Genomic DNA, 14,584 nt, shown 5'->3' with positions numbered 1-14,584 from the left:
TCTCTTTGGGTCATGTGTATCTACTCAGGGACTACAGGTTGTGCCTCACACTCTCTGATACTAACTTTAGACACATCTTAAATCCCATCAATTTTTTACTATTATTGTTTGTTTTAATGAGTAATTGAGTACCTTAAATTTGTATAGGATGCTATTAGAGCATTTAAATAGTTTAGTCAATTAGGAATTTCAATAGAAATTACGACTCGCACAGAGATTCAATGCCTGTGTAAAAATTAATGGCTTGTGGTTAGTTAACTAACTCATCTGTGACAATATTTAGAAAATAGAGTGAGATTTCTGAAAATTTTTAACCTAAAATTGAATTACTTAGCTTGGTTCTCACTTTATTTAATAATTCCAAATGACTTTTAGAAGTTAACCACATCCAAAGGGTGCAGACTGGTCTGTTCTTCAAAATAGCATGATTTTAAATTTTTAAGAAAAAAATTTTAAGAAAAAATGCTGTACAATGACATCATTGTTGGTATGAGTCTAGTATTCTCAAAGGGACTTCTTCAAATAAGGACAAAAATGATCACATAGTTACATAAATACTATCCCTTTGTTTAAAAAACAGTCTTAATTTTTTATAATTCTATCTCATTAAATAATTAATATTATGATTGCATAATGGGCTTCTGGAAATAATGCCTTCTACAATAACACCTATACTTTCACAAGTCCCTTTAAACATGAGTTCACATGTGGACATCCCATATCGTTTCCTTTTAAACTTCTCTCTGGTTCTGATTTCTACAAATGGAAATTAGGCAAGTTCACAAACACTGATTTTTTTTTTTTTTAACTACAAGCCAGACCTCATGCTACTCCTAACAAAGTAGCTAAATGGGAATTTTTATTCTTATTCTTCACAGGCAGAAGTAAATGGTATTGATCAATCCAATTTAGGGAGGTGGATTATTGGGGATTGAGCCCAGGGTCACTTTACCCCTGAGTTACAGCCAAAGTCTGACTAAGTTGCCAAGACTGGCGTCAAATTTGCTATCCTCCTCCCTCATTCTCCTGAACTGCTGGGATAACAGGCAGGCACCTCTGCACTGCCTTAATCCAATCTTAATGGTAGAGCAGGAGGAAAGCTGTAATAATGGAGAGACATAAAATGTCTCTTCATAAAATGATTTTGTGGACAGTAACTAGTCAACATGAAAATTTTTTAAAAACAAATTACTTTAAAAGGAAATATTCTCACTCAGTGGTTTCATACATTAATAATCTATATATTTTAAAGTATTGTGTTCATTTTCAAATATTTTTCTGGGTTTAAAGATGATTGTGTACACATTTTATCTATTTCAGCCTGCTTCACAACGTCTATAATAACAAAAAACTTGGAAATAACTTAAAAATTCAACAAGAAAGACTTGGCTGAATATACTAATAGTATATTAAGAGTTCAAACTTGAAAAAAAAAAAGGATCTAAAGCCTGTGTCCTCCATTTCTTATATGTGTTTTTTGGGTCTATAAGTCTCTATAAGCCACAAATTCCCTATATGCAAAATGCAGATAATAGAGCCTACTTCATAAGTCTGTTGTGGGCTAAAATGAAAAATTATGCAACATGACCTACCCAGTGTCTTAAATATGTTCAATTAATTAAAAATTAAATTCAATTATTTATTTATTTATTTATGAGGGGCAGCATGTTATAGTGGAGAAAGAAGAAGATTTAGATCAGTCTGAACCTCTTACAAAGTTGAATGACATTGATGGTAACTCATTACAATTATCATTATAATTATTATACGTGTCCTCTGAAGTTTGCCTATTAGTTGTCTTCTGTAGGTCAGTCTTCTCACATAGGAAAGAATGTGCCATATGGCACCTAAACGATCAACTATAAGATTTCTTCTCTTGCTCAGGCACTCATGTGCATACCCAAACCCCATCTTTGTTCATTAAATTCTGGAGAATCTTCCAAAAGAAAATAGCCATCAATTTAGTTTGTGAGAAGACCAATTCCCACATGCCACTAAATAACACAAGTGTTAGAATTACTATGCATAATGTTTATTAACCAGAAGCAAAACTGAGAAATATAGCTCTGCTTTCATTCTTGAAAATATTTGCCTTTTATTATTGTAAAAAGTTAATTTACTGGTTTCTGTAGAATTTTAAGAAAAGACTCGGTGAAAAGATCCCAGGATTCTCAGGGGCCATAATGAAATATTTCCACACAAAGAAACAAATTTGTCTTCCTTCAGGGTAATTAAACTTCTCTAAAACCATTTAACAACTCTATTTCAGGGAATTTCTAAATAGGCTCTAGTGGTGGCATCAGAATCTCTCCATGCCCAGAGCTTCCACTTCCCTATATGTTGCATGCATGTGAGTTTTTAAGTGGTAATGCTTGCCCTCTGAAGAGAGGAATTGGAAAATGTAATTCATTCAGGTGGACATTCTCCAGCAGGAAAGGAATTTGCTAGATTTCCACCCTCCACCCCATCCCTTTCTTGGCAGGAGGCCAAATGACTGCTCAACACAGCGCTATCCCTACCTCCCTTTTTTCTTCCCATCTCTCACAGTATGAGACTGGAGCAAGTCATCCTTCACCCAAGGTCATAGCCTCACCCAAGGTTATAGCCTCAGCCTGGGGAGTAGTAGATAAGTGAATAATGACTAATTCTCCAAGTGAAGTTTTCTCCTAAATTTGGCACAACATAAAGATTTCATCTTGCATGTAGTCAGTCCAACTGGACTATTGAGAAATACTTAAGACCAGCCCAGCCCTAGCAGAGAGCAGTGGGTAAGTTAACAGTATATACCAATGGTTTGCAAAAACTTATCTCAAGTGTGCTATACTGGTCCAAACCATTCAAATCACCTAATGTTAGCTGAGAAATTAACATACACAAAGCACTGTGAGAGATGTTTTCTATACCTGGTGGAATGAATATCAGAATCTTGGGGGCAGCTTTTTAAAACTGCAGACCCTTTTCAATTCTTCTATAAATCTAAAGTTCTTTTAAAATACAAAATTTATTTATTAATAAAATCCCAATTACTTGGCTTCATTATTAGAAGTACTGAATCAGAAGCTCCTCAGGTGAATATAATATGGTCAGAGAGCTTGGAAACCAGTTTTGGGGATTACTGAGATGACTAATATTAAGACCCATGCTAATCTAAACTACTCTTATAACTAAAACCCTGCCACTTGCAAAATGTAATGCATTCGTGGGTCATCAAATCAATTTTATGGATTACAAGCAATATTCATTTTTAAATAAAATGGAGAAGTTCAAGTTACAGCACACATAGTAAGTTATTAACTTATGAATCTCTGAGGTACATACAACCTGATACTTATACACACATATATGTCTAGATTAAGGTCTATATTGGTATCACTGTAGATGTGGATATGAATATCTAGAAATAGATATAGGCAAACACATCCATCTGTCTACTGCATCAGAGTGAAAACATGTATGTTTTACTTTATGACAATACCTAAAAACATGAAATTAGATGATCTAAATTAAATGCTTCCTGCTGCAATTTTAATGCCTTTTCCTCTCTTTTATTACCTCTCAATTTGGAAAAACTGAGAAAAAGACTTACCATCAGCCACAAACTCTCCATTATAAATTATAAATTGTCCCTCTCAGCTTCCCTTCCTCTCACTTAAGTGAAATATATTTTCTTCACAGACAATGTCATTATTCTCTATTAAACCTTAAAATGAACATATTAAATTTGGGGTCTACAAAGGTGGTATTTTTTAAATTTTTTTTTTGCAGTTATAGATGGATAGCATGCCTTTATTTTATTTGTGTATTTTTTTATGTGGTGCTCAGGATCGAACCTAGTATCTCCCGCACCCAAGGCAAGCACTCTGCCACTGAGCTACAGCCCCAGCCCCAAAGGTAGTGTTTTTAATGCTGTGCATGGTGTCTAGTCATTCTTTATTTACAGAAAAAATAATAATAAGAGGAAATGGGTTTGTAGAGCAGTCAGAAGGAATTCAGCCAGATATCATGAAAAATTTCCTGGTAGCCAAGACAGTACAAACTACAATGGGTCCATGGAAGGGGGGTGATGTTGAATCTCATACTCTGTAAGACTGTGAAAACAATCACCATTCTTTTCTGTCTGGAATTCTTCAGATGGAAGCCTGTCTGAAGGGTCAGAGTGCACTTCCGGGCCTATCATGACATTTCTGCCCTTCATCACAGAGACAGACCCAAAAGCACATTGAATACTTATCCTAAGCCCAATCACATAAACAGCGGATCATTTCACAGTGTTTCTCAGCTGAAGGCACTGGTGATGTTTGGGGAGGGAAATTCATTATTGTGCAGGTCAACTGGTGCATTGAGAATGGTGCAACCTCCCCACAAGCCACTTAGCTTCTCTGGGTCTCATTATCTCATCACTAGAATAAAGGAAAATAATCTGTTCCTCTCAGAATTGTGAAATATATAATCAGCACCCAACAGGGCCTGCAAGTGTAAGAATTCATTAACTTTCTTACCCTTCCCTTTAAAATGTTAGAATCTGAAGAAATAAAGTTTTTAAGAGACCACATTTATGAAAGCTACAGCTCTACGTAGTTAGGCCATAGTCAGTAATTTCTGAAACGAGAAATCTTTGTTTATAGGGAACATAATGTAATTCCTCATCCTGATTAATACTCAGTCATGGTTGGTTTGGTTTGGTTTTGCTTTGCTACAAAATTTCTCTCTTACTGTTATTAAAATCTTCTTATTCACCTTTTCACTGATGGAACAGTGGTAAGGGTGTTCCTCCTCTCCTGCAAAGTGAAAGAAGAGGGAAAGAAATTATGCAACAAGAAACATTGTGTATACAACATCTATCACTAAATGGTAGTATAAATAGTTCAGTTTAGTATACTTTTAAAGACATATTTAGTTAGTTTAATAATCATCTTCTATTGTTTCTCTCAGAAAATACTGACCAAAATGGAACTTTTTGAGAATTAAAATGCTTTTTACTCCATCTGTTGCAGAAATGTGACACTGGATTCTTTCGCGCCCTGTCAGGAGAATGCTTACCCTGTGACTGTAACGGTAATTCCAATGAGTGCTCCGATGGCTCTGGATTCTGTGTGGTAAGTTGGGAACATGCAGGAGCAAACTGCTGTCTTTTTCCACCCTTCACTTTTTCCTGTAAAACACAACATGTGAACGCCTCCTGATTTTAAGTGGCCACCAAGGCATTTGCTTGAATGTGCATATGTGCTCAGAGGCTTGTGCCTCGCCACCCTCTGCAGCTGGTTTCCTGCTGTAGGCCAACAGTGATGGGATTATAGATGATACACAGAGGGGAACCACCCATCAAGATTCCTCTGTAATAGTATAGTTTGCCATATGTTTGACTTCATCACACATAAAGCAGAATAAAACAGTTGTTGCATAGCCTGTTATAAAATGTAAGATAATCAGGCCTATAGACCAAAATCAGTTTTTAAGTTTGAACCAAATGAAGATGAAGCTTTGGCCTTGTGATTTAATTCTATGTTCAAGTCCCAAAGAGATTTTTTTCCTTAACTAAAATGAATTCCTCAAAAGGCTGTTCTTCAGTGAAACATGATACAGATAAAGACTGAAAAGCCTTCCATACCTGTTACATATTTCTCATTTTCAATAAATGAAGAAATGACTTGGTAAATATGGCCACTGAAATATTTACTACAAGTGACTTCAGTAGAAGTCATGGGGGAGGCGGCATTTTTAAGTACTTATGCACTAAGATCATGGGTTGTTTTCCATCAGCCTTTTGATGTAGCAAGAAAACTCAAGTTTTAAGTTCCTATGGGGCAAAAGAGCCTTTCTTAAACATCAAGAGTAGTTTTGCTTAAGCTACAAGAGCACTTATTTAAATACACTCAAAATTAGCATAATTGTCCCTATTAAACAGTTAATCTTGATCATAAGCAGCCTCCAAGGTGCATATAGGAAGGTGCTATTTTACTCACACTTCACATTAAGATGCAAATCAGAATGCTTTCATTTATTTTTAAACCTTAAAGTTGCCATTTTTCTAGGGACAGAGAATTAAGAGGCATAATGCTAAATGTTGCTATCTCTTTGTAGTGTTTGTACAGTCCTCATATTTGTCTTCCCCTTCCCCCATCTTCTTAAACAACCATTACATCCAGGATGTCCTCCGTAGCAGTGTAGGCACATGCAGCTGCCAAAGTCTACCCCTATCTAATGCTTCCATCTCCGGTTTCCTGTTATTTTAATCCCAGTGACATTTGGAAAAGAAAAAAATCCCATGCATACACTTGAACTAATAATGTACATCTCTGATAATTTGACCAATTAAAATTTCTTCCGTTATCTGGTTTATTAAAACAAAACACAATAGGGACCCATCAAGCCTATCAGCTGCTGTTAAGCAACTGGTAAGATGAAAGACTGAAATAGACTAAAGGGGAACAAAGTCCCTTCTTCTGGTGCCTATCAAGAGAAGTGACAAAGCCTTTCTTCTTTACAATGACATTGTCAGGACAAAAGCAATCATGGTTTTATCTCTGACCTAGACATGAACTTCTGAGAGGGATGGTCATCGTGGGCTTTCTTCCCAGTTTCTGGAGCATATGAAGTTTTAATAAAATCCTTGGTATGGGCTAGGGTGTTTAACATTTATTTACATGTACACCCAGGGAAGTTCTTAATCTTCCTGCAATTACTTCATTCCAAGATAGAAAATTTAAATGAAAAGAAATAGCCGTTCTATTCTTCTTACTGGTAATTCCCTCATCCCACCCAGTCTAGAGAAAAATATACTTTATTCCCTGATTAAAGTTTAATATATACATATATGTATATTGTGTTTGAAATTTGAAGTAAAAAAAAAAATCTCCCACAATATATTCTCACAGAGATACCCATATTTGTATTCTTACAAATTTGATTTCAAAATGAAAAAGATATAATTTCTATTTAATTACATGTAAGTAAAGGAACAGAAAAGGCTTGCAAATACAGAAGTAATATTTGGTCACTTAATTGGCAAATGTATTGTCTATAGAGTCACACTGGAATGAAACTCATTTTTTCTGTTTCCTTTGATGTCCCTATTCCAGTCTACTAAGAGAGCAGGTTAAGGTGGGTTGGCTCCTACCCTGTCACCCCAGATTATCCTCAGCTTTCAGGGAGCCAGAGAAGCAGAGTCTCCAACACAAACACTTCGTGCATCTTATTATGATCACTAGTGTTTCAGTCAGTTTTTACAGGTTGCCTGATTTATCTCTCCAATCTTCCATAAGCAATCAAAAAGTAAAATCTTCTTTCAGTTTTTGCCTTTATTTTGAAGGGTTATGGAGCCCCTGTATCTTCAGTGTCTACTCCCATGTGCTTCTAATTATTCCTAAATTCCACTGTCAAGTTGTTCTTATAATTTATAGACAGACTCTAACTAGTTAGTGAACTAACTCATTCACCAACATAATTATGCTACCATTTTAGACATCAGACAAGCAAAGACACTTCACTAGTAGAACACACATCTTCCCAATACAAAAAGGTGACTGAGTGAAAAATGGCTTCAAAATCTATTATGTGTTGAACATTTTTTCTAAGAGGACCCTTTGCATTTTATCAGAACTACAGCGCCTTAGGCAGGGTTCTCGGTGGGGTGGGGCTCCAGAGGCTGGGCAATTCCAGTAGATAATGACCAGTCAGCTCTAGAAGGATCCCAGAAGGAAATACAAAATAAGATTGAGGGAGAAAAGCAGCTGGAAGCAGTCAGGTATCTGGAAGCAAGAATGTCTGGTCACAGATAAATCTGTATTTTCTCCTAGCTCTAGAAGCTAGATACAGAGAACCAAGAAGGGGCCTAACTAAGGCAAGTTACCATCTAAAGAACTGACACTCAGCAATTTGGAGAAAGCCAGAAACTCATGCCTAGTACTGGAGTAGAGCAAACCTAACTTGAAATTTATCACTGAGCTCCTCAGCTTCCTTTTGATTAAAAATTGATTTGTCTATTGACTTAATACATACATTTAACAAATATTTTTTAAGCACCAGCTCCGTGTCAGACCTTTTCTATACTCTGTGTTAAGTACTCCCACTGTGTGAACTGAAGGATCATAGTGACAGAATACCTACCTGAAAATGCTTGTGAACATTACCAAAGTCATGAAGCTTAAGACCACTGGACTGGGCTGGGGTTACAACCCAGCTCAGTGGTAGAATGCTTGCCAAGCATGTGTGAGGCACTGGGTTTGAGTCTCAGAACTGCATATAAATAAGCAAAATAAAGGTACATCGACAACTAAAAAAAATATTTTTTAAAAAAAGACCATTGGACCTTTGGAAACATGACATAACTCCCATATGTTCTGTGACAATAGAATAAAAAAGATTTCAGGATTTGTGTCAGCATTTCAGAAAAAACAATCCTAAATGTGAAGCAAATATTCAGATTTGAAACATCAGAAGAGCTACAAAATTATCATTAAGATCTAGAAAAAGCACATCAAAATGTTAGATATTTTGAGTGGTGGTTTTATTATCTTCTTTTAGCTTTTGCGTATTGTACACTTGTCTAAATTTTCTGAAACTCCCTGAGTAGTTTTATAATTAAAAATATATTGGTATTTGGGCTGGGGTGATAGAGCACTTACCTTGCATGTGTGGGGCACTGGGTTCAATCCTCAGCATCACATAAACAAATTGTGTTGTGTCCATCTACAACTAAACAAAATTTTCTTAAATATATTGGTATTCAAATGGAGTTTTAGCCAATTCTAAACACAATGGAGAAAGAAGGTAACTGAATATATTGAAAACTAATAGATTTTTATTATTCTCAAAGCCTAATTAAAATCCTGTCAGAAAAGGGAAATCATTTGTAATTTCTTTAGGCACTACTATCTTATTTTTTTTAATTCTCCTTTATTACATGTGATGGGCAGAAACAAACCATGTATGTTCCTATAAGACTAAACATGCGTAGCAAAAAAATCACACTCATTTCCAAACCAAGAAGGAACCAAGAAGGAACTGAAAATACCGACATATCTTATTGTACTTGCAATTGTAAAATTGATATCTAGAACAAGAGCATAATCCTTACACTTAAGTTTTGATAATTTTCCAATACATTGAAAATGTAAAAATCTGAAATTTTACAAATAGTGATCACTCTAATTCCGTGATAGCTAAAATTCTGATATAAAATCAGACTTACATAAAAGATTTATAAGGATGAATAGTTAAGTGAAGTCTCTATTTTTTTTTCTCATTGACATAAGAACGTGACAGAAGCTAGATTCTCTATACATTGTTAATTCTCCCTTTCACAACCTGAGCTTGATCCTCCTCTTGTATTCTCCACCTCACTTAATGACAGAGCAATTCTGTGGGTCCCCGATGCTTGGTGCTTAGAAGTCCCAAATGCTTCATCAACTTCCATTTCTTCCTAACTAACATTCATTTTGACACCATATACAACTAGTGCAAACTAGGACAGAGCCTTCTCTCTTCTATGCCTGCTACTGCCTTCATTCTGGACTTCAGCATCCCTTCCTGACTGCTGCCCCATCTTCCCAACTGTCCTTCCTCTAATCTGCCTCTTGAACAGCAGTGGAGATGTCTTTCAACAATACAACCTAATAAAGGGACCCTCTTTCTAAAATCCTCTAGAAGTTTCTACTCCAGCCACCCCGAGCACACTGCCACCTAAACTTGCCTAACCTTATTCCCCAGATTGTGTGTGTGTGTGTGTGTGTGTGTGTGTGTGTTGGTGGTGGTGGTGGTAGGGATCTAGACCTGAGAGTTCTTGAAGGATGACTTCAAACCTAGGTCACATGTTACCACCTCCAGTAATCCTTCAACTTTCTCAGGAGTCCTCCTGAGAGGATGCATTTTCCTTATCTTTGTCTGTAGCAGAAATGAGCTTCATACTTGACTCACTCATAGCCCTGAGCGCACAATATGTTTTACTTATCTCTCTGTTTCTTGCACAAGTCCATGAGTTCCTCAAAGGCAAAAAACAGGTTGTCTTCATCTTGGTAACAATCATATCTTATTGTCTATCATGATAGCAACTTAATCCAGGTTTATTAAGTACATGAATGCATTGGTTACTAAAATGACAAGATAATCTAAATGCAAAAAAATTTTAATTGTGTAATTTATGAAATACTTTGTTCATTCCTTTATTGAAGTAGGTTATACTATTGGGCTTGGGCCCAACCCTTAGTACCAGTAAGCAGTGCTATCAATACTAGGTATTTCTGTCTAGATCTCTGCTTCTCAGAGTGTAGTCTAAATAAGCAGAATTAGCAATATATTAGAGCTTGTTAGAAATGAAGATTCCCAAATTTCACCCAAGATGTCCTAAATCAGAACTCATAGTGTCACCAGACCTTTAAGGGATTTGTGTGCACTTTGAGGAAGAAGAAGTACTGACTAATTCAGCGAAAAGCTTTCATCAAACTGTATGGTTTTACATACTCTTTGTGCTCTTTTGATTGAAGATACTATCTCTGTTGTTTGTATTTGCTAAGAGTTGCTTTGTGGCCTAAGATATGGTCTATTTTAGAGAAGGATCCATAGCTTCTGAGAAGAAAGTGTATGTCAGTCATTGATAGATGAAATATTTTATATATGTTTGTTAAGTCTGAATTATAAATTGTATATTTTTAGTTGTATAACTTCTATAGTTAGTTTTAGTTTGGAAAATCTATCCAGTGATGAGAGAGGCATGTTAAAGTTGCCTATCCAATATTATTGTGTTGTCATCTATTTGATTTTTGAAATTGTGAGGGGCTTGTTTGATGTATGTAGATTCTCCATTGTTTGGGCCATAAATGTTTAAGATTGTCATACTTTGTTGATGTATAATCCCCTTAAGCAGTATGAAATGGCCTTCTTTGTCCCTTCTGATTAACTTTGGCTTGAAGTCCATTTTATCTGATATGAAGATAGAAACCTCTGCTTGTTTATGAGATTCATGTGAATGATACGTTTTTTCCCATAATTTTACGTTCAGTATGTGGATGTCCCTGCCTAAGAGGTCTCTTGGATAGAACTGGAGACTATCATGCTAAGTGAAATAAGCTAATCCTCAAAAAACAAGGGTCAAGTATTCTCTCTGATATGTGAATGCTAATACATAAGAAGGGAGTGGGAGACAAAAGTAGAAGTTCATTGTATTAAACAAAGGAGAATGAAGGAAAGGAAGGATGGATTGGAGTAGGAAAGACAGTAAAATGAATTGGACATAATCTTCCTATGTTTATATATGAATGCACAACCAATGAAACTCCACATAATGTATAACCACAAAAATGGATCCTAATTAGAATAAGTTACACTCCATATATGTATATGTCAAAATATACTCTACTGTCATGTATATGTAAAAAGAACCAAAAATTTTTTTTAAAATGAAAAAAATAAAGAATAAAGATACAAGAGCTTTTGTTCACTGAATTTTAAATTTAAACTGAAAAAATTATAATACTTACAAATTTATTTAAAAATAGCATAATAAATCTATTGCAAATTAACATAAATCATGTTTTTATAAAAGATAAGCGTATTTTACAAATTTAAAATATGTCTAATGTCTGGCTTAAAGGAAGGCAGTTGGATGACTAGTATGGGTGAGGCTCTGGGTTCAATCCTCAGCACCACAAAAATAAAAACAAAAAAGGAAGCAGTTGGATCCTTCTACCTGCTTCCACATCAGTCTGTGATGATGTGATGATGCCTATGTCAGGTACCTTCTAGAAAACCTTACCTCATGCACATGAGAAAATTAAAATCCAAAATATAGATGAAATATTAACTTATCTGGAAAACAGGTTTGACCTCTTTGTATATGCATTGAAATCCATCAATCTAGTTTTGCATAAAGCATGCTGACAAATCACGTGAAGGCTAATCTGACTCTTTGCAGCTCTTTTCCTACATTAAAGGTAGAGGGGCCCTGACGACTGAAATGAAGTAAATCAAATTCCATGCATGTCTGATTTTGTCCAAATGAAGTCAACTATTATGCATAACTATAATGTACTGATAAAAGGAAATCCTAATCAAGTACCTATGCTCATGTGGTGACCAAATGTATTTCCTCTCTTGCGAAGGAGTTAGAGTTAGTGCCTGAATGTCTTTCTTAACACTTACCTGCAGTCAATTGTGTAACTGTAACTTTCTTAACCACTGGTTAGAATGTTTATTCTATCTTTCGTTTTTTATTTTTTAGTTGTCCATGGATCTTTATTTACTTATATGTGGTGCTGAGAATCGAACCCACTGCCTCACACATGCTAGGCAAGCGGTCTATTACTGAGCTACAACCCCATTCCTGTTCTATCTTTAAATGAGACAAGTTTTATTAAAATGTAAACTTTTTCCCCAACCACATATTTTTGTCATTTTGTTGCCTGTTTTTTAAATGGCAGAGTATTGAAGGTTAAGGGGAAATTTTGCAATCTCAGGGTAAAAGATTTTCAGAGCAAGGACAAAACTGACAGGCCATCTAGACTAAATCTTCATTTTACAGATAAGGGAATACAGACACAGGAAGGTCGAGCAACTTGTTCTAAAGTCAACCAGCTAGAAAATGAAAGAACTAGAGACCTTTTTCCCTGCCTCCAGCACTCTGTCTGCCAGTCTCCCAGAACGTACATCAATGCCTTCTAGGGAATTTCATAACAAACCTTTAAAAGAAGGCAGATGAGGAAAGTCAGTGTTTGCACTCTGATCTTTTAGAGGTCAGGAGAGATTTGGTGGCTTTGCCCTTGAGGGTAATTGCTGCCCATGGCTGCTATGGAAGAATTAAAGTTCCAACAAGGAATCCAAAGCATTCATCAAGCCATAAGGGGACAGAACTAGGAATTTTCTCATTTTTGCAGCTTGATAGTCAATTTGGGCACAAACCATGGCCTAACAACTATGACGGGCCTGTTTTCTACACAGATGGCTTTCATGTGTCCAAAAAGGACTCAGACAAATTTGACCTAAGTCTATGAATCGCCCTGCTACATTGCTTATGGCTTGGTTTCATGGAAGTTGGACAAGGATCTTAGATTTTCTCAGGGATGAGAGATTGCCACCAATTTTGAGCTTGCTTTGGGTACAGATTAATTTCCTCGATTTGCTCCAAACACTAGTTTATTAATTTTTCCTTTCCCCTTTGCTTCATTTCTTTCCCCAACAAGTATTTCCTGAAGGCTGACTTAATACAAGACAGTTTCAGGAACTATGAAGGAAATATATTAACAATCTCTCTCTGCATATTATACTTTATTTTCAGTGTTCTCATTGATCGGGCAGTCTGAAAAAGCCTCTAAATTCTATTATGTTACCCAATTCTAATCAGGGTCCATCCTAATGGCTGATAAAATGCCTAAAGAATCTTCAGTTGGGATAGTCTGCCATCCATATTAGGATTCTTCCCTTTTGACTACTGATTTATACTTCCATGTTAGTTAGTCTTTCATTGCTGTGACCAAAATACCTAACATGTACAATGTAAAGGAGGAAAGATTTACTTTGGCTCAGAGGTTTACCATGGTTGTCTGGCTCCATTGCTCTGGACCTAAGTCGAGGAAGAACATTATGGTGAAGGGTTTTTCAAAATTGTATGAGAAAAACTGCTCAGCTTATTATAGCCAAGAAGCAGGGATAAAACGGGAGGAAAAGGGCTGGGAACAAGAAATTACTCTTCCGGGGAAAACCCCCGTGACCTACTGTCTCCAACTAGACCTCATTGCCCACAATTTCCACAACTTTCCAATAATCCATTCAAACTTTTAATCCACAAAATGGATTAATTCACTGATGAGGTTAGAGCCCTGATGATCCACTCATTTCCTCAAAGCCCCACTTCTGAGCATGGTTATATTGGGGACCATGCCTTCAACACATGAGCCTTTGGGGTCCACTTCATACCCAAACCATAATGACCTCATGTGAAGCTCAAGCTGTTAGTAAAATAGTCTGACACCTTCTCATGCAGTCACTCTGATTTTAAAAAGGAGCTTTGTTTCTATTATTAGTGAAATAAGAGGAATTTATCAGCCTCACCTCTGGAGCCAGATTGCCTGAATCTGAATCTCACTTTCCTGCCTATTATCTGTGTGACTTTGAGAAATTTACTTATTTCTATCTCTTTATATGTAAAATGCGGGAGGGGTTAGGAACTTACCTCAGCATTGTTGTGAGAATGAAAGTGCTTAAAGCAGTTCATCACTGTTAAATTATTCAGAACCACAAATAGCATATAGACAAAAATAAAGGCTCGGAGTTCAAACTACTGCTTTCCATCTTGCTTTCCCCAAGGTTCCTCCACAGAACACTGCTTGGGAAAAAAAAAAAAAAAAAAGCAGTTGTTCCGTTAAAGCTCTTGTATCTAAATGTTATTAGGCAATTAGGAGGGTGCTTCCTTGATAGCATTTTAATTCTTATGGTATAATTCTTCACTGAAAACCCTATTCAACCTTCACATACCCTGGTGAATGTAAAGATGAAAGTATTGTCATGCGAAAGACATTTTGTCTTGTGTCATTTCATTCAATCCCGCAGGAGAAGGCTGTGTCTGTTAGCATCACTGGCTCTTACAGCAATAAAC

General features: G+C 36.1%; 1 protein-coding gene across 3 annotated transcripts in view; it reads left to right on the top strand.

Moving 5' to 3' along the window:
- The window catches only part of Lama4 (laminin subunit alpha 4), a 139,674-nt gene that overhangs the window by 31,845 nt on the left and 93,245 nt on the right, over nt 1–14,584 (top strand). For all 3 annotated transcript variants that reach the window (XM_058574377.1, XM_046429937.2, XM_046429939.2), the window contains exon 3: nt 4,995–5,096. In XM_058574377.1, the coding sequence (XP_058430360.1) occupies nt 4,995–5,096 (102 nt within the window). The remainder of the gene's footprint in view (nt 1–4,994; nt 5,097–14,584) is intronic.

This window comes from Marmota monax, unplaced genomic scaffold (assembly GCF_021218885.2).
Source record: "Marmota monax isolate L192 unplaced genomic scaffold, Marmota_monax_Labrador192_F-V1.1 WCK01_AAM20220418_F8-fsc00276, whole genome shotgun sequence".
Classification (NCBI taxonomy): Eukaryota; Metazoa; Chordata; class Mammalia; order Rodentia; family Sciuridae; genus Marmota; species Marmota monax.
This window is presented reverse-complemented; position numbering and strand designations above follow the sequence as displayed.